At 34.9% G+C, this 21,326-nt stretch overlaps 1 protein-coding gene and 1 pseudogene across 1 annotated transcript; one reads left to right on the top strand and one right to left on the bottom strand.

Moving 5' to 3' along the window:
• LOC109333099 lies at positions 4,299 to 7,132 on the top strand (annotated as a pseudogene).
• On the bottom strand, positions 14,393 to 18,518 carry LOC109333097 (glutamate dehydrogenase 2-like). The gene is made up of 9 exons (XM_019568374.1): positions 18,326 to 18,518; positions 17,875 to 17,988; positions 17,114 to 17,335; positions 16,767 to 16,841; positions 16,231 to 16,347; positions 15,749 to 15,999; positions 15,335 to 15,410; positions 15,172 to 15,258; positions 14,393 to 14,813 (listed from the first exon to the last, which is right to left on the bottom strand). Exons 1-9 carry the CDS (start codon positions 18,431 to 18,433, stop codon positions 14,628 to 14,630), a joined length of 1,236 nt encoding a protein of 411 aa, XP_019423919.1. The 5' UTR covers positions 18,434 to 18,518; the 3' UTR covers positions 14,393 to 14,627.

Below are 21,326 nucleotides of genomic sequence, written 5' to 3'. Positions count from 1 at the left end.
CTCTTGTTTAATTTATTAAGTTCAATACTTAATGTTGAAACTTTCTTTTCAGGAGTAATGTAGTTTTGACATGAAGAAAATGATAGTTTATTTCTGAATATTTCTAACTCAGTTTATTGTTTTAAAAATAATTTAGAGAGTTTGACATATTCATCATGTAAGTCATTAAATGCAAGTTGTAATTCAGAAGAAGAAAATAGGTTAGTTTCATTTACCTCTTCATCATCATAGTGATAAGATGACATTAGTGAGAGATGAACTTGTTATTCATTTTCTGGTTTAGAGGCAGAACTGATATCATTGTCTTCCCAAGCTATGTAGGCTCTTCGTCCAGTCCTCATTTCATTTTTCCCTTTGAAGGAATTCTTTTTCAGGTTTGGACAATCCATCTTCATGTGACCAGGCTTACCACATTCAAAGCATGTGAAGTTTTGGTTTGAAGTGGGGGCGTCATTATTCTTGGTGAATTTCTTCATTTGTCTAGTTTTAGCGCCTTTATTCCTTTTAAGGAACTTGCTAAACTTCTTTACAAAAAGACTTATGTCTTCCATCTCTTCCTTTTTTGATTCATCTTCTGATGACTCATATCTATCTGTCTTTGCTTTGAGAGAGATATTTTTCTTCTTCTTTTCTTGCTCTTCATGTTGTTCAAGTTGGCTGAGCTTCAATTCGTGTTCCTGCAATTTACCAAATAAAGCAGCCAATGACATTTTTGATAAACGTTTCTTTTCAGAAATGACTGTTACTTTTGGTTGCCATGTTCTGGTGAGTGATCTCAGAACTTTTAAGTTTCAGTCACTATTTGATAATATTTTTCCATGTGCAATAAGATGATTTGTAAGGTGAGTAAATCTCTTTTAGAGATCTAGTATTTTCTCTCCAGGCTTCATACGAAATATTTCGTACTCCTGAAATAGAGTATTGAATCTTGACCTTTGGACTTCCTCAGTTCCTTTGTGTGTGGTCTCTAGAGTATACCACATTTCTTTAGCAGATTGTAGTTTGATAATCTAAAGAATTCATCAATGCCAAGTGTTGAAGTGAGGATATTCTTTGCATTGAGATTGTATTGCAACTTCTTTTTGTCTTCATCATTCCATGAGGATTTTGGCTTCACTTCCCTCACACCATTAACAATAATGAACGATTCATAGGGTCTTTCCTCAATTGCATTCCAAATATCCAGATCTTGAGATTCTATAAAGATTTTCATTCTGATTTTCCAGAAGTCATAGCATTCTCCAATAAAACTTGGAGGGCGATTGATGTTGGAACCTTCTCCCATAAATGATCTGGAGGCCATCTTAGATACATGATCGGATTTGAGAATAATTTACTCAGAAAAGCTCTAGTGCCAATTGTAAGACTGGGATGGCAACTAAGAGGGGTGAATTAGTTGTCTTAAATCTATGACATATTTTTCTAAAATTTATAGAGTTAGTAGCAACAGAAAAGTTATTCAGAAAAATATCAAGTAAATTTAAGGAGATAAAGGAGAAGAGAGTACTCAAAGATTTTTATACTGGTTCACCTTCTAGTCCACCGAAGGTTACATCTAGTACTCTTGCAACACAAGAGATTTCTTCACTAGATATTAAGATAGTAATTACAAATTCTCACCCCAAGGCTTTCTTGTACCTTAGTCACTCGCTAATACCTATGTCACTCTTTGGAAAACAACCTTTCCAAGTGACATTATCTCCTTACTTATCACACTCTTGTAAAAGAAAGTATTTCAACAATTTGAATGAAGAAAACTTTAACAATGACAAGGATTGCCTTTTTAAAAGATTTGAACACTATGATCTCTTGCAATCCGAAAACTCTTTATACACTTAGTAATAATGTTCAGAAGGTTTGAAAAACTTTGAAACCACACTTAAAACAACTTCAGAAAATTTAATCTGAAAGTTATGAACAAGTTGTAGAAAAAATGTTTCAGAAAATTTAGATTGTGTATATGAGTTGTTGTTGTGAATTCTGAGTTTCAATGTCTTTAAATAAGCTTTCCAATCAGCCATGACACCTCTATGAAAATGTAGGAATTGATTGAAATGAAACCATTTCGTTTGGGGTGAAAGCTGTGCAGTTTGAATCTGAAAATCTAGTGTAACAACTCTTAGTAATCGATTACAACCTCGATGTAATCTACTACCCAAACATTCTATCTAACTGAGTAATTGATTATCACACAGTGTAATCAATTACTCAAAGGATGTAATCGATTACCCAAACATTCTGTCAAACTGAGTAATTGATTATCACACAATGTAATATGTTACTCAAATATATTGTAACCTTGTAATCGGTTACTCAAAGAGAGTAATCAATTATCCTATTCAGTTTTTGTTGGGTAACTCGTTTACACTCATGTAACCTGTTACTAAGTTCTGGTAACCTGTTACTTAGTCACAGTAATCTATTACTTGGATCCAGTAACATATTACACAGTATTTTGAAAATTATTTTCATTTAGACTTATAGATTTCAATTTTCTTTTTGAAATAATTTTTTAGCATTACTACTATTTGTATATTTAGAGTATAAGGATAGAAGTACATATTGACTTAGACTCTAATTTCCTTGAAGCTTTATCTTCATTATCTTTATAAGTATTCTTCATTTTTTCTTTATGTGATGTTGGTGTCTTCATCAAAACTATGTCAAGGTCAGGAGCAAGATCTTCTTCACAAAGGATTGAAAATCTTATGCATGTGTTTAGGGATTGTCTTGACTCTTCTACTCTTTGGAATAGACTTGGTTGGTCAAACTCTTCCTTCTGGGTAACTCAGTCTTTTCGCTCTTGGGTGATCGAAAAGTGCAAATATCATAATTGTTTGCTCTTCCTAGTTGGTTTTTTTGTGGGTGTGGATAGGGAGGAATAATTCTATCCTTAGCACGTCTAGCTGGGATATTAATTATCTTTCCCTAAGTGTTTACCAAGACTATTGGGATTGGCGCAAGATGAGTAACATTGTCTTTATGGAGGAGATTCTTTGGTGTCTTCTGGAAGTTAGGCAGGGTAAAGTCAATGTTGATTGAAGCTATATAAGACACACTAATGTAATGGGTGGAGGATGTGCTATTTGTGATCATGCATGTCGTTGGTTGGGAGGATTTTCAACCAACTATGGAGATGGGATGCCTGTCTTAGCAGAGCTTATGGCTATGGAACACAGTCTAAAGATTGCTTGGAATTTGGGGTTGAAAAAGGTCCTCTTGAAGTCTGATTGTCTTGAGGTTGTTCGTATTGTTTTGGATGGAGTTCATGTTCATCCCCACCGAATCCTCAAAACGGTTTCTAATACCCGGTGTTGGTTATCTCTAGACTGGATTGTTGAGATAAAATTTGTTGTTCGTGAGGCTAATCAGGTGGTTGATTTCATGGTAGACTTGGATCTCATGCTTCGGATACCTTGAAGATCTGAGATATTGCTCCGTTTGGCTGTCAACTTTATCTTGCTCAAGATCTCTCTCATGTAATCTAGTTTTCTTTGTGTTCGCTTTTTTGTTTTCCAATGTACCAAAAAAAACCTTTTTCATATTATTAATTTTAAGGTACTAGGAACGAGTATTCTATTAACATTAAAAAAATAGAAAATATGCATCAAGGTTCATTTTTAAAAATCCTAACATGTTTAAATACATTACGTATTAATGTAAATAGCTTAATGGGATTATCCTATGGTGTTCATTAGCATTTTCTATGTAACACGAAAAATCATTAGCATTTCCTTTAACTTTAAAACAAGATAAAGTAATATTAATTCGAAATCTGATACTGACATAATCTACAAGTTGATTTACAATTATGTAGATGTTCAGATAATGCAAATACATTACATAATAGGTGATTGGTTATGTGTTCTGAGTTGTGACTTTGTGAGATTTATCCGATCCTAGGCAAGAAAGGATAAATAAGGAGAAAATTTATAAGGAGACATATCTATATAAAAATAATCAATAAATATTACTAACACATTAAAAATTGAATTATGATTGATAATGTTAAAAAACATAAATATATTTATCTTTAGATATGAAATGTTAGATAGATCTCCATGTAAGTTTTTTTCAACAAACTAATTAAGGAAACAAGATGTTATCTTCTCACTTTTTGATACCTTTTTATTTTTTTATAAACAATGGTAAGAAACTAATATTTTTATATGAGGACGTCTCACCAAACATTGTTCTAAGGAATTGACATAAATAAACCTTATATTATTAGACCAACTTCGAGTCGAGTTTGATACCTTTTATTTATATTCACAACTGACTTCACTTTACTTCTGCCCATAATTTCCAAGACTAAGGATATTCCCCCATAAACACAAACCCACCCACCACACCCACACACAACTCATGTTCTAAATTCCTATCCCTCACCATAACACACAAATCAGTGCAACTCCAAACCATGTCCACCACCACCACCACAACCATGGTTTCCCTTTCTCCTCCAACCCATTTCTCTTCCCCATACTCCAAACCCAATAACCTTATCCACACCAACTTCATCACTCTCAGACCCAACAACAAGAACAACAACCGTCCTTTGTTTCTCTTCAAAGCTCTTACTTCTGATGACAACAATGGTGTTGGAGCTTCTGCAACAACTGCAGTTGAACCACCATTGGTGGAGCTTTCTCCAACCAATGGTTCTGTTGCTGCTGCTGCTGCTGTTGAAGTGGTTGAAGAAGAAAAGAAGGTGGTGAGTGGTTTTACTGACCCAAGATGGGTTGAAGGGACATGGGATTTGAAACAGTTTAAGAAAGATGGGGTAACTGATTGGGATGCTGTTATTGATGCTGGTAACTGTTAATGTCTTTAATTTCTTACACCTTGCTTAATCTGCTTTTTATGTCTTGTTAAAGGTTTTGTCTTTGTTGAAATCAGATTTTGGATTTGTTGTGTTTTTGTTGAAAATATAAGTTTAGTATGGTAAGATTTCAATCTGTTTTGCTAATTGCAATGGCTGAGAAGTAAAAAAGGACAAACTTTTGTTGGGTAGTGATGTTAAAGTAGTGTATTTGATAGATTAAGAAGTGGTGTATTTAATTTTCCAATATATTGTTTAAATTACTCATAAAGGTTTTAATTATGCTAAGATTTGAATGTAGATGTTATTTTTTCTCAGCCATTTTGTCAGTTACCATGTTTCTTTTTATTCCCCATTTTTGTTAATATAGATCTCATTGTTGGAAATTTCAAGCTTAAGAGTAAGTTGTGGGTGAATAAGTGTCACATTGGAAAGGAATGAACAAGTTGAAGGCTTTATGAGTGAAAAAAGATCTGTAGATCTAGTGACTTAATGTTTCCGTCAAGATGTAATGTCAAACCAACATATGTGGTTCTTTGTGTAGTTTGTGGACCACAAATCTCTGGTTATTTGGGCTCCCCGATCCGAACACTCATCTATCTCCTGCCATATAACTGTTTGTCTACACCCCCTTAAGGTTATATATGCAGGACTAGGAGAGAACATGATAATATGAGGTTTTGATTTTGAAACAGTATCACCAACTGAAATTCATATAAGGGAGCAAACAATTTTCAATTGCCAGGGTTGCAAATATAGGTTGATGAAAGTTTCTTCTTTCAAATTTAGGAGAGGGAAGTTTTGTTTGCTTCCATTTTCAATTCATTTTTTTTTACTTTGTGTCTGGCTTCCTCTATAGTTATCTTGTCACTTTCCCTAGAAATTTTATTTGGTTACAAAGGATTTATAAGCTCTTCCTAGTGAGTGGAAAGGGTGGAGGCTATGTCATAAAGATTAGGCAAAAGCATAGCAGCTCTTGTTATCTTCTAAGATAAACACACTTGTGTATATATATCGAGAATCCTTTAGTTTCACATCCACAATCCAGCTCCATCTGCGAAAGATTCCGTATCTTTCTCCATTCTTCAATATGTCACCCTAACCTCCCCTGCTAGCCAATTTGTTTATGATAACACTGCTGGATAACTTCCACTGCACCATTCCTCGGTGGTTTAAATTTTAATCAAACATAGAGTTTGATTTTATGCCAAAGCATGAGATTGAGAATGATGCTGCCAAAGATTCTCACTCTTTCCCTCTCAAAAGAAATTATTTTAGGCAACCTCTTTTCATAATCAAAGGGTGCTCAAGGTTACAATCCTATTGATATAGTTAGTGTCCTTCTGGTTTGGTTTATTTACAGAATTTGAGCTCAGAATAGATGTTTTGTTTGGTTTCAATTTCTTTTCTTGATATAGCAATTGACATATATCGTCTCTACAATTTTACATATTAGCAGTGCAATTGTTATATTCTATTTGACAGTGCATGTTATCATCTTTTTCAGTTTTCCTTTCTTTGAAAGAGGGAGAAACAACTTATTAGTTCGTGCAAGGATTATATATTGTTATTTTCTCTTAAATACTTTGAACATTATTTCATCTAAGGATATATCTCGTAATTATTTTCAGAGGCAAGGAGGAGAAAGTGGCTAGAGAGTAACCCAGAATCGACCAGCAATGACAAACCAGTAGTTTTTGACACCTCCATTGTACCTTGGTGGGCATGGATAAAAAGGTTTCATCTCCCGGAGGCTGAACTACTGAATGGTTAGTTCTGCTTTGTATTCTGAAATGCAATTATAAAATAAAGGGTTTTATGTCAATGATAGGATACGTTCTGCTTTGTATTCTTGATCACTGACTATTTTCTTTTCTCGAGTATTGTGCAGGTCGTGCTGCAATGGTAGGATTCTTTATGGCATATTTTGTTGATAGCTTGACAGGCGTAGGTCTAGTTGATCAAATGGGCAACTTCTTCTGCAAAACTCTTCTATTCGTAGCAGTGGCCGGAGTACTTCTGATCCGAAAGAACGAGGACCTTGACAACCTTAAGAAGCTTTTTGAGGAGACTACATTCTATGACAAGCAATGGCAAGCAACATGGCAGGATGAGAACTCCAGTACTTCCAAAAAGGAGTAGTGGAATTTCTGTTATGTAGTTCCATATCATAATATTGTGCTCCATTAATCTTGTTAGTATTAAACAATGGCATGGATATGAATTACACATTGTTTTCAATTGTCATCCTAGTGCTGAAGAATGGCCTAGTTTTTGTATGTTTGCAATGCAGGAATTTTCTTGAGTCTTTAAAACTTTATTGCTACTTTGAGTATTTTTTATTCTCATCTCTTATACACCAATCAAACAAATACAACAAAGGGTATCTACCTTTTCTTCCTTGGACTCTTCAGCAAATCAATTCAAGAAGAGTTTTGGTACACCCTTTCACCACTAGATAAAAAAAGTATTCAATGGAAAAGTAAATTTATCATTGTCTTGGAAATATAAATCATTCAATATTCACTTGATTTGTGTGTTTGGAAACTGGATTTGTATGTTAGTTGATGAATTTATTTGACCATAAATAAGTCTTTAGTCTTATTTGACTAGTGAGGATTTTTTATTATAGAAAAATATAATTTATAAACCTTAATTTGTTAAGTCGTAGTGTAAAGATTAATATATAATCACTATATCAATCATCATTCATTTAAATTATTTTTTGAAGAGTCGATGATAATTAAACTTGAATAATGAATAATATAGTAATGATATATAAAACTAGTATACATTTTTTTCTTATTACTTATGTGATCAATTAAATTTATGGAATACTTCCAAATCTCTTAATGAACTACAAGGTTTCAGCTCATATGATAGGGATAAGGCTAAGGGTAGGGGTAGACCCGAAATTACTAAAGTGTATAAGAGGGGTAAGAGGAAGGTTTGGTTGTTAAATAACTAACCTTGGCTCTGTTTCCCTGGGTAGTTAGTTGTTAGACCCTAGTAGCTACCTATAAATAGAAGGAGGGGCTTTAGAGTAGGTAGTTAAGAATTTGGAAAGAATAACTGATTGAGGAATCAGTTAGACAAGGATCGTGGGATCCTTCTCCATTGTAATCACTACCATACTCTTGTATTCTTCTATCTCTAATAAAATTCATAGAACCCTATCACGAATTCTATACTCGTGAGTTAGGGGCATTTCTTTTCATCCCTGTTTCTTTCTTTCTTACGTACTGGATACCAGTGTTTATCAAAATCATTTGACACTTACACCAAGCACCCTTAAAAGATTAGGCATGCACCGTGCTAGAAATTTCACAAATTTTTTTGGAAATTTCAAGCCTGATAAGAACAGTATATTCAGTTAATGATCCAGGAAGAATGAGTTTCACAAAATTAAGAATATCACATCTTTTATATGATCCACAATCAAATTGTGAAGTATGAACATATTCACTACTAATCAAAGCTTTGTCAATCTCAGAGTTCAAACTCACCGGTTCATAGATGGAAAGTTTGTTTCTCATAGCATACTTCACATAGTGCATGAGTCCAAAATAGGAATCAAACTGCTGTCCAGTAGCTGGACAGTAAAACAACTGCAACAACAACAAAATTCCAAAGTCACTGAATGTAGACATTCATAACAGAATACAGTGGTAGAGATTATTCACAAATTCATTTCCTTTCTTTTTAATGGGAGCATTTTTATTTTGGATAAAAACTTTGATTAATAATGTTAATTTGCTTTGCAGTTTTGTTTGCACATTGATTAACCCAGCGGAGTTTGATGTTGCTTTGTACATCGAGATTAATGGTTTTATTATTTATCTAAACTTTGGTGTTTCAATTACATTGACAAATCAAACATGATAGAGAAAAGGAAGCAAAACTGTAAATGATAAAGCTAACAAAGGGAGCCTCAGACCTGTAATTTATAAGCCTTCCTAATCTGCACTATGTTCTAGTGATGCTTCACTAACAAAAAAATAGCATGCTAATTTACCATTTTCCTTTTCTCCTAATCTAAATAGGGTACATCACTACACTCTGCAATATGAAAAGCTTATACACTGATTCAAAACACATTCAATTTTATCCCAAAACAAGGGGAGGTGCAGTTGTATCTACCACATGTAGCAAGCAAGTTCACATTAATTCATTGAGCGTGGTTTAAAGACGGTCATTACTTATTTGGGCCTGCTTTCATGAATAAAGGCAAACAGAAGAATCGAGAAAGGAAACTTTCATGCGCTTCTATTTACCACAAGATATGGCATCAAAAAGCTAAACTATCTATATCATGGATAAGAGGAATTTTTGGATAGAACTTTGTTACAACCACAGATCAACAAGTTATTCCACTTCCATGATGATTCTAACACAATAAAATTTAATTGCAGCTTCATGTCTGTTGCTGTGTTTAATTCAACCATCATCTCAAATGCAATGCCAATGATTAGTTATACACTATTCTTTTGGTGAAAGATTTGACACCTCACCACCGCTGCAGTTGGGACCTTCATCGCATGGTTTCTACGAGAGGCATGGCTAAGGAAAATGAAGGATGGGCGCAAGAGAGGGAGGATTTACGTATGAGGCTGGAATTGACAGAAGCTAGAACCAGGAAGACAGAGGATTTGTTAGCTGCCATTGCTGCAAAGTTAGGGGTAACTTCAGGGGAGAATTCTACGGGGGGAGGTAGTGAAGACGAGGTTGATAGTTACAAGGTGGCTCAGGGACAGGATAGGTGGAGAAAACTGGAGATTCCAATATTCGGGGGAGAAGATGCCTTTGGTTGGGTACAAAAATTGGAAAGATATTTTTCAATGAGATCAATCAGTGAATCTGAGAAAATGAGAGCCACACTAGTAGCTCTAGAAGGAAGGGCACTAAGTTGGTATCAATGGTGGGAAGGGTGCAACCCTTCACCATCTTGGGAAGGTTTTAAGATGGCTGTGGTTAGGAGATTTCAACCAACTATGATTCAAAATCCTTTTGAATTATTGTTGTCCTTAAAGCAGGAAGGCAGTGTGGAGGTTTTTGTAGAAGAGTTTGAGAAATATGCAGGGGCCCTTAAGGACAAGGATCCTGGGTTCTTGAGGGGAGTATTCCTAAATGGCCTTAAGGAGGAAATTAGGGTTGAGGTGAGGCTCTACGAGTTAGGCTCATTACAAGAAGTCATACATAAGGCCATTCTCATTGAGCAGAAGAATTTGGTGATGCAGAGGAAGGCTAGCACGAGTCAGACCAGGAATTATGGCTCCACTCGAGGAAATTCTTATAACAAGGTTGTAACCTTGGAACCTTCATCCAATACTAGCAGGAAGGAAGGATCATCTGTGGGAAGTTACAGTGTGCAAGGGAGTCAACGAGTGATCCCTGAAATTAATGGATCCAGAGGATTGGGGGAGTATAGGAGGCTGTCTAGTACAGAAATGAAGGAAAAGAGGGAGAAGGGGTTGTGCTTCAGGTGTGATGAACCCTTTTCCAGGGAGCATAAATGCAAGAACAAGCAGCTTAGTATGCTATTGATGGCTGAAGAGGATGAGGAGGATGAAGAGGAGGTGGGAACTGAGTTGAAAACCTTGAATTCTCTGCAACTCTCTCTGTTTTCAATGAAGGGGTTAACCTCTGCTAAATCTTGGAAGGTAGGTGGATTTGTGGGGAATCATCCAGTGGTGGTGATGATTGATTGTGGTGCATCCCACAATTTTATCTCCAAGGATTTGGTAGATAACTTGAAACTGCAAGTGGAACAGACTCGAGCCTATATAGTGGAGGTTGGGGATGGACATCAGGTTAGATGCCAAGGGAAGTGTTCTCAGCTCAGGATTTTGTTGCAAAAGCTGGAAGTAATTCAAGATTTTTATTTGTTTACCTTGAGAGGGGTGGATGTGGTGCTAGGATTGGATTGGCTAGCCAGCTTAGGAGAAGTGAAGGCTGACTTTGGCAAGATGCAATTGGCTATCACTCAGGAAGGCTCAATCACCACTATAGAAGGAGATCCTGCTTTGACTAAGGCAGAATTATCAGTTGGGGCTATTATGCAATTATTAAGGCAAGAAGGGGAGGGCTTATGGTTACACTGTGAGGATGTTCCTACAATAAGGGCAGAGAAGGCCACACCAGCAGATTTAGATGGGGTATTGCAGCAATTTCAGTCAGTCTTCCAAGATATACAGGGTCTTCCACCTCCCAGACCACGTGATCATGCTATACACCTCAAGGAAGGGGCAGAGATACCTCACATTAGGCCTTATAGATGTCCTCATTATCAGAAATCAGAGATAGAACGGTTGGTGGCAGAAATGATTGAAGTTGGGGTCATCAGGCCCAGTATTAGCCCCTACTCTAGTCCTGTGATTCTGGTGAAGAAGAAGGATGGGGGATGGCGGTTTTGTGTGGATTACAGAGCCCTTAATAAGGTAACCATTCCTAACAAATTTCCTATTCCACTTATTGAAGAATTGTTAGATGAGTTGAATGGGGCTAAGGTGTTTTCCAAGCTAGATTTGAAATCTGGATATCACCAGATTAGGATGAGGGCAGAGGATGTGGAAAAAACAGCATTTAGAACCCATGAAGGACACTATGAGTTCTTAGTGATGCCCTTTGGGCTCACTAATGCCCCTTCAACCTTCCAGGCTCTCATGAATGATATCCTCAAACCCCATCTGAGAAAATTCAGTCTAGTATTCTTTGATGATATACTAGTGTATAGCCCTGATTTGCCATCCCATGGACACCACTTGGCAACAGTATTGGAGCTCTTAAGAAGGAATGGTCTCAAGGCTAATCCCAAGAAGTGCAGTTTTGGCCAACCCAGCATTGAGTACTTAGGGCATGTCATCTCAGCAGGGGGAGTATCTGCTGATAGCTCCAAGGTGGAAGATATGAAGACTTGGCCAGTACCAACTAATGTCAAGGGATTGAGGGGCTTCCTTGGTCTTACAGGTTATTATAGGAAATTTGTGAAGGATTATGGGAAGATTGTTAGGCCCCTCACTGACTTACTTAAGAAAGAAGCCTTCAACTGGTCTGAGGAAACCAACACTGCCTTTGAAAGACTTAAGGAAGTAATGACAGAATTGCCTATGCTTGTTGTTCCAGATTTCAATAAGGAGTTTGTAGTTGAAACTGATGCATCTAGTAAAGGTTTGGGGGCTGTGTTGATGCAGACAGGGAGGCCTCTAGCTTATTGGAGCAAGGGATTGTCACCTAGGGCTCAACAGAAGTCTGTATATGAGAGGGAATTGATGGCATTAGTTCAAGCTATCCAAAAGTGGAGGCATTATCTCTTAGGGAGACATTTTGTGATCAGAACTGACCAGAGGAGCTTAAAGTTCTTAACAGAACAGAGATTATTTTCAGATGAGCAATTTAGGTGGGCTGTGAAGCTAATTGGATTGGACTTTGAGATCCAATACAAGCCAGGCAGTGAGAACTCAGTGGCTGATGCCTTGTCTAGAAGACTCATGTACACTACCCTCTCTTTAATTACTAATGAAGAGGTGGCAGAGTGGGTGGAAGAATTGCAATCAGATCCTAAGTGGAAACAGTTCATGCAAGATTTAATGGTGAATCCTACAAGCCATCCAGGGTATGAATTGAAGAAAGGGGTCCTTTATTATCAGAACAAGTTGGTTTTATCAAGGAACTCCAACAAAATTGGCCTTATTCTGTCTGAATGCCATGAAACCCCTACAGGTGGCCACTCTGGTTACTTGAGGACTTACAAGAGGATTGCTAGTTTCTTGTTTTGGGAGGGGATGAGGACAGATATCAAGACATTTATACAAGGTTGTGAGACATGTCAGAGGAACAAGTATGCTACATTGGCTCCTGCTGGTTTATTACAACCCCTCCCCATTCCTGAGCAGGTGTGGATGGATCTATCCATGGATTTCATAGGGGGTCTTCCTAGAGCCAAAGGTAAGGATACTATCCTTGTAGTTGTGGATAGACTTACTAAGTATGCTCATTTTTTTGCATTAGGACACCCTTATTCTGCCAAGGAAGTAGCTGCTGTCTTTGTGAAGGGTGTGGTGAAGCTACATGGGTTTCCTACTTCTATAGTCTCTGACAGGGACCCCCTCTTCTTGAGTCATTTCTGGAAGGAGCTATTTAGGATGGCAGGAACTCAATTGAAGATGAGTACCTCCTACCATCCTCAAACAGATGGCCAGACTGAAGTAACCAACAGATGTTTAGAAACCTATTTGAGGTGCTATGTGAGTCCAAAACCGAGGCAATGGGTGGATTGTCTACATTGGGCAGAATTCTGGTTCAACTCTAATTACCATAGTGCAGCAGGGATGACACCTTTCAGGGCACTATATGGCAGGGATCCTCCTATGTTGATAAAAGCTGCGGCAATACCATCTAAGGTTGAAGAAGTCAATCAGTTGTTACAAGCGAGGGATGAGTTGCTGGTAGAACTAAAAACTAACTTGGCTAAGGCACAGAATTTAATGAAACAAGGGGCTGACAAGCATAGAAGAGTAGTGGATTTTGCAGTAGGAGAATGGGTTTTCCTCAAATTGCAGCCTTATAAGTTGAAGTCCTTGGCTACTAGACCATGTGCTAAGCTAGCACCTAGGTACTATGGACCATATCAAATCCTACAGAAGAGGGGGGAAGTGGCTTATCAGCTAGATTTGCCTGCTGGTTCTAAAGTTCACCCTGTCTTCCATGTGTCTCTGCTCAAGAAGGCCCTTAAGCCTCATCAACAGCCTCAACCCTTACCACCTATGTTGAATGAAGAGTGGGTCTTAGAGGCAAGTCCAGAGGATATTGTGGATTGCAGGCAGAATAAGCAAGGGGAGCTGGAAGTATTAACTACATGGCAGCACCTTCCTAAGCATGACAACACTTGGGAGTTAGCTACTGTATTACAGGACACCTTCCCTCATTTCCAACTTGAGGACAAGTTAAAAAGTTTAGGGGAGGGTATTGATAGGGATAAGGCTAAGGGTAGGGGTAGACCCGAAATTACTCAAGTGTATAAGAGGGGTAAGAGGAAGGTTTGGTTGTTAAATAACTAACCTTGGCTCTGTTTCCCTGGGTAGTTAGTAGTTAGGCCCTAGTAGCCACCTATAAGTAGAAGGAAAGGCTTTAGAAAAGGTAGTTAGGAAATTGGGTAAATAACTGATTGAGGAATCAGTTAGAAGAGGATCGTGGGATCCTTCATCATTGTATTCACTACCATACTCTCATAACTTCAAGCTACCTTTAAAGAATCTTAAACATATAAGTCGCTGTCAATATTAATCAGTTTGTTCAGCCAGTGATTGCATTTGTAGGATTAGAGAATGGTACAAGGGAAACTTAAGAAATTTCAATGAACTGAATAGGGACCAATGTATCATTTCTATTGATGTAAAAAAATGACCTCACAGGGCTAGTCTATCTTTATATGTTGTCACTTTCTATGGAGATATTGAATGAGAGTATTCCAAAGTTTTTCCATGCTTCCACACATACACATGATGACTTTAACTCCAAACAATAAAGTTCTATGTATCAACAGATAGAGGTGATAATGTGGATAAGTGAGAGTAAGAAAGAAATATGTAAATAACTTGATCTCATTTATGGGGCACCAATGATAGACATTTTTTATTGCAAGTCCCAAATGAGATTACTCAATTACTAGAACTAACACCAAGATAAATAAGAAAACTAAAGCCTCTTCAAAAAGGCTAAAAAACAAGAGCAAAAAAACATAACCAAGGTAGCAGAACCATATTGATTACATCACTAGGCAAAAATGCATCTGCTAGGTAAAAAAAACTTAAGCTTCCCAACCCCTGAGAAGTGTAGCATGGGCAACACGGTTCAGTCCCAGACTGAAGGCTCCCATTCTCAAGTCACAGTTGTGAGTTTTACACATTTTCTTGATGTCCTGGAAAGCATTAGTCATATACTTCTTGAGTTCGTGGTTCACTTTCTCTTCATCCCACATAAAACCTTGAATATTCTGCAGGTAGCACAAAGGGAGGTTTAACATAAGTAAATAAAACGTCCGAAAAACACGAGTAAATGACCAATTTGGTCATCCAAAGATAGCAGTGTCACAAGTTAGGTCCTCTAAAGTTTCGTAACACCAATTAAGTTCATGAAAAGTATAAAACAGTGTTCAAGTGAATGACTTAAATAGTGACTTAAGTCTTCATAAAGAGGTTTTATATTTTTGAAAGAATTTAATCGACGAGAAAACGTTTGGAGGACCTAAGTAGTATCTTTGGAGGACTAAACTTAAGGTTTGGTCATAAAGAAAAAATATCTTAAGCTTGATTTTCAAGTTAGACTTTTGAGTGTTTCGTTCATTCCATTACCTGAACCCACTCAAAGTAGCTCACAGTCACTCCACCAGCATTGGCATAAATATCGGGCAATATGATGACTCCTTTCTTGGACAAAATCTGTAAAACAAAATCAGTTCCATGACTAAATTTAAGGTTTACTCATGAGAAATAGCAAAGCAGTTAGTAACCATACCTCATCAGCATCAGGGTCAGTAGGGTGATTTGCAGCCTCTATTATGAATTTTGCTTTTACATCAGCAGCATTGTCCCTTTAAGAATAAGGTACCAAAATTAAGTTCTAGTTCTTTCAAACCAAAATGACAAAATTAAATTTTAGAGAAAAATAGGAAAGAGAGTAAATAAAATACGAGAAAATGAGAAAATGATATATGTACTTAGCACAAGGTCCACTGCTCATGTGCTAACGATCAGTGACTCTTAAGTACAAGTGATATATATGAATCGTGGATAATGCATTAACGACGTAAAAAGAAAATTACTCAAAAAATGTGGATGCAATTTAAATCAGTGTGTCAGACCAAGATCAAACTTAAAACATTAATGCTGCTGCTGATTTTTTAGAATAGGGTGACATTGAAAAGCATACTTGTTTAGAACTCCTCCCAAGGCACATGGCATAAGAACATCACATTCTTGAACAAGCAATTCATTTGGATCCATGGCATCTCCTCCTGAGAAATCCTTCAAGGTTCCATTGTTTTCCTTGTGTTTAATAAGGGCGGGGATATCGATTCCATTTGGGTTTTTAATAGCCCCGGTGATGTCACTCAAAGCAATCACCTTACCCCCTCTCTCATAAATTGACTTAGCAGCCCAACTGCCAACATTTCCAAAGCCCTGCAATGTGTAAAAAAAATCAAATGGTGATGAAATTCGGATTCGTAACTATATACTAATCATTCAGCTGGCGGTGAACATAGTTACAAAATTCTCCCAATGACCTTACCAACTACATACCAATTACTAGTGGTGTATAGGGGAAGCCTTGTAATGATATGATAAAAATTGACAACTATATATGTGTACCATGAAGTATCGAGAATTCGGAAACTATAGATGAAGAAATACCTGGATGACAAATGAGTGATCAGCAATTGACTTCCCATATTCAGCAAATAAAGCTTCTGTTGCAAAAATCACTCCAAGACCTGTAGCAGCCTCCCTTCCCAATGAACCTCCAAGAGCCTACAGGCCAAAACATTCAAAGTCAGATATAATAAAAGCGATATAAGAAGAATAGATTCGGGATGAAGTGGGTCGAACTAGGTGTATATAATCTAAATGCTATAATAGAACACATTCTTTTGGAGATTTCAAAACAAAAGATTATGACTTCATTCTCAAATATGATGCTGAATTCAGGATACTAATAACCGGTTTACACCATGGAAGAAAGGCATGTATGTGTAACATTAGACACTAAATAGTTGTATATCCTCTGTAAACTAACTATATATCTGCATTGCCCTCATACTGTAAATTAAGATAGGTAATAAAAATGAAGCCTTCCTGTTTCATGTTCTGAGATACACAATTAATTATTGATATATAAAACAATACATGATGTTTATGATTTTGAGAGTATGTGTGTATTTGATACTTACAATTGGCTTGCCAGTCACTACGGCCGGTGAATGCCCATGAAACTTTGAATACTCATCAAGAATCCATGCCATGGTCTGTAAAAAAGTGAGAGAAAAATATATGAAACAGAACCACAAGGTGCAAGCATCTATAAATATTGGACAGATAGTAAATCAAATATTGTGAAAGGAAAAGGATAAATGGAGTGAAACAAATGAATTATGAACAGATGGCACAATTACAATGAGAATTACTCTTCTCTTCACCATGAACTATGTGTAGTTAAAAGGCAATTTTGATTGTCGAATTGACATTCGTCATATGAAAGCTTCCTACTAAATGGCATTCCTCATTGTGAAATCAGTACCTGTGAATTAGTTCCCATGTCCGGGGCAGGAACATCCCTCTGAACACCAATGAGATCATGAATCTTTTGGGTGAAAACTCGAGTAAGACGTTCTAACTCATTGATGCTGAGGTCCCCTGGGTTGCAGCCGATACCACCCTTCGCTCCTCCATAGGGAATGTTCGCGACAGCTGTCTTCCATGTCATCAGCTGAGCTAAGGCATTAACTTCATCAGGATCGACCTGGCACCAGAAAATATGACAGTTTGATAAGGAATTTATGACAACATTCATATTGATATCTAAAAAACATCACTTGCAATGACGAAGAAAATGTAAAATTTTGATCATTTTCAGATTTTCATTGCAACAACTAAGAAAAGCATACAGCTATAGGAAACTGAAATTAACTACAATCAAACCTTTATCCCATTAGGTGAGTCGGTTATATAGATCGAACAAAGTCATAACTCTAATTCACACATGGGATAAAATCACACATGACACAAAAAAGTAGGCAGCACCAAATCCTAAGTCACCTCTTACTTCCAGAAACTGAGAATTGTTCACAATTTTTTATGATACCATTTAAAAAACAACAAATTATACCATCACAAGTTTAAGTAATAAAAATACTACAACATAAGGAATTCAACAAGGATAACCAATTCCCTTTCTCAGAGAAAAAGTTGAATTGAAACTAAACCCAAATTTCAAATATCTATATTGATTTGAAAACAACACAACACAAAATAATTAAGAAAATCAGAAATGAAATAAACCTCAGGGTGATAACGAATTCCTCCTTTCATAGGACCACGAGCATTGTCATGTTGAATCCTAAAACCCACATATGAAACCAAACTTCCATCATCTTTTGGTATGGTACATTCAACCTGCAAAGCACACACACACAGAAAAAAACCATTTTTAACAAACACCACGAGAATAAGAACATTTTTTTTAAAACATAGGTATATAACAAATGGAAAATCGAAACCCCAATGAGTGAAAAAAACAGAGAAGAATAAAAAGGAAAAGGAGTTCAACCCAAAAAAGGTATGATTCAAAAGATTAGTACTTTGATTTCCCTGAAGGGTTTAAGAGTACTTTTTTTATGAGAGAGAAAACCATGCATGTATGCAAATAAAAATTGAAACCCAAAGAGTGGCAAAAACAGTGAAGAGAAAAAGGAATGAAACCCAAAAAAGATATGCATTGAAAGATGATTACTTTGATTTCTCTGAATGGAATGAGAAGACTTCTCTCAAGCTTGAAATCCAAGCCCAGAATTCGAGCAGCACGTTGAAAATTGCGGTTGGTGGCTGCTAAAGCATTCATAGTTGACAAAGAAGCAATGTAACAGTGAGAAAAGTGAAGGGTCAATGAAAAAATAAAGATATGAAGATATCTAGAAGAATGAAAAATGAAGCATCAATTGGTTGGAATATATAGGAGTTAGGACTATGAGGGCACAGAATACATTGGGTAATACGTTCAAGAAATGAATCCATAACTATGGCACGTAATTTTCAATGCAGTCACATTAATGTTTTTAATAAAATTGCTAATTTTAAATAGATTTAATATGACATTAATTTTTTTTTTACATATTAGAAAATCATACATAATTGAATTGTTAATTATCAAATACTCTCACACTAAAGTAATATAAATGAATAGTGAATAATGTGTCAACTGTAAAAAACTTTACACTATTAATACATAGATTTTAAATTATTTTTATATATTATCACTGCATCATTTATCTATAATTTATGTTTAATTATGCTTAACTTTTTGACTTAAAAAAATGATAAATAATTTGTTGATACTATATAATTTTTTAGGTTTACAATAAATAGATATTACAATTTTTTTTATTATATCCTTTTTACCTCAATAGTTGCAACATATACCATTTATTATTTAATTATTTAATCAACATTAATGACTCTTGATTCTTGAATATAATAATGGAAATAATATATTAACTATGTATAAAAATTAATAGTGTATTACACTCTATAAAAAGTAGATAAGGTATTTTTAAGGTAAACATATGTATCAAATAAGACTTTAATATATATCTATATGCCAATATATTATTATTCATTATTCTTTTAGTTTTATTCAAAAGTTACTAACTATTAACACATTAACGTGGAGAATGGGTTGATAGTATAATGAATCAAGGTGATTATTTAGACGGAAAAAACAAACTCTTTGGATATATGATTTATTGAAAAGTAATTTTAACATGATTTTGTTGTTAATTTTTATAGATCAAAATAATTGAACTAACTTTGTTTTTCATTTATGAACATATCCAAGACTTCTAGCTACTCTAAAACTTATTGTATGAAAAAATATTTTATGGAGTAAATTAAGCTTACTCAATATTTATTATGGATGAGACTCGAATACATAATCTCTTTCACTTCATTTTTAGATTATTTACCTGAATTATCATACTATCTTATGACTCCTACTATAATATGTGTATATAAATATGAGTGATTTATAATTTGTATAATTTCACTAAAACTTAGAGAGTTTCAGTATAATTAACTATATTTTATATAATTTATCATGATTATTAATTTGATATTGCTTTAATCTTTCTCAATTACATTTTTTGTGTAAAAACTATATACTAAAATTTAATAATATTTTGATATATGTGTTTTTAATAGTAAGATCATTAAAAATATTTGAGGGGAGGATTTATCTTGACTCATTTTTATAGTTTATACATATTTGTATTACCTTCTTACTATGATATTTATGTAAATACATTTTCAAACGATAAGTAACCAAGACATTTAATGGTTGCTATATTATGGAAGATTTGTTGAGATGAATACATTATGTTTAAAATTAAAGTCAATATTTTATTCATTCAAACCATGAATATGATTGCTTTCAAATAAGGATGGAGGTTTAAAATGAATTTGTCATGTCATTTCGCCACGTGTAATGAGATTCAGATGAATTTGGCATATGGATGAGGTTGAGATATTACCATTACATTTTTCTTAAAAAAGAATGGACATTTTTTATTATTTATGGTAAAAGACACTAATAATTTATTATATTCTATCAACTTTTGGCAACTATTATAAACATTAAATTTGACATGTCATTTCGCCGCGTATGGATGAGATTTAGATATTATCATAGAAAATATATTATTTTTTTAGTATAATATTTATGCACTGATAGTATAAAGATTTAACACAGTCAGCACACCATATAACTTTCATTTGGATTATATATTTTTTTGAGAAGTCAATGACAATTGAAAATGAATGATAGATAATGCATTCAATATATATTTATTTTTCTCTTATTTTTCCCTAAAAAACAATGGTCAATTTTTTATTTATCACTAGTAAGTTACCTTATACATACGCACGGGCCAATATTTTATTGTCGTAAGTTTAAGAATATATATGTTACGTGTACATTAGTATGGTTAAAAACATGCATACTATCTTGCGTAATCACTTGGTTAAAAACACATGTTATTTGTGCATTTCCATCGTAGGAGAAAAATGAGAAAAATAAATGACAGTACTATCGTAAAACTTTCTATTGAATCAAAATCCATATAATAGTAGCACAACAAACATATAGGATACAAAAAAATTGAAGAGTTAAAAATTTAAAACTCAAAAGATTATTATATAGAAAATAATAAATATGTAAAACTAATAGAAAAATAGTAATAATAAATACTAAATAGATTTTGATGAAAAAAAATGTTTGAGTCAGATTTTTTTATAAATTAAAATTTAAAGGGAAATTTTTTTGAGAGGTTGAATAAATTGAAAGGTTGGAAAGATTTTTTAATAATTTTTCTTCAATGAGAAACTATAGAAAATGAAACGTTTAATAAGAAAATGAAATGTTTAAATGAGAAAATTTTGTGGGGAATCAATGTTGTAATGCCGCGAAAATTACTCCAAAAATATCTTGCTAAAAAATGGGTATCTTTTTTATAATGATGTCATATAAAATTTATTTCCTTATATTCATTTCATTTTCGGAACATCACTTTAAGTAACATATAATGCGAAAAATTAAAAACATCATTAGTTAAAGGTAATAAAAATATAACTCAATATAACTTTGAATCATACTTCATTAGAATATCATGAAAGGTTGGTACAAAGTACAATGCGAAACCTAATCGTTACCCAAATAAAACTACTCCAAAATAAATACCCTA

Source organism: Lupinus angustifolius, chromosome LG18 (genome assembly GCF_001865875.1).
Source record: "Lupinus angustifolius cultivar Tanjil chromosome LG18, LupAngTanjil_v1.0, whole genome shotgun sequence".
Lineage (NCBI taxonomy): Eukaryota > Viridiplantae > Streptophyta > Magnoliopsida > Fabales > Fabaceae > Lupinus > Lupinus angustifolius.
Note: the sequence above shows the minus strand (reverse complement) of the source record. Positions and strands in the feature narration are given on the sequence as shown.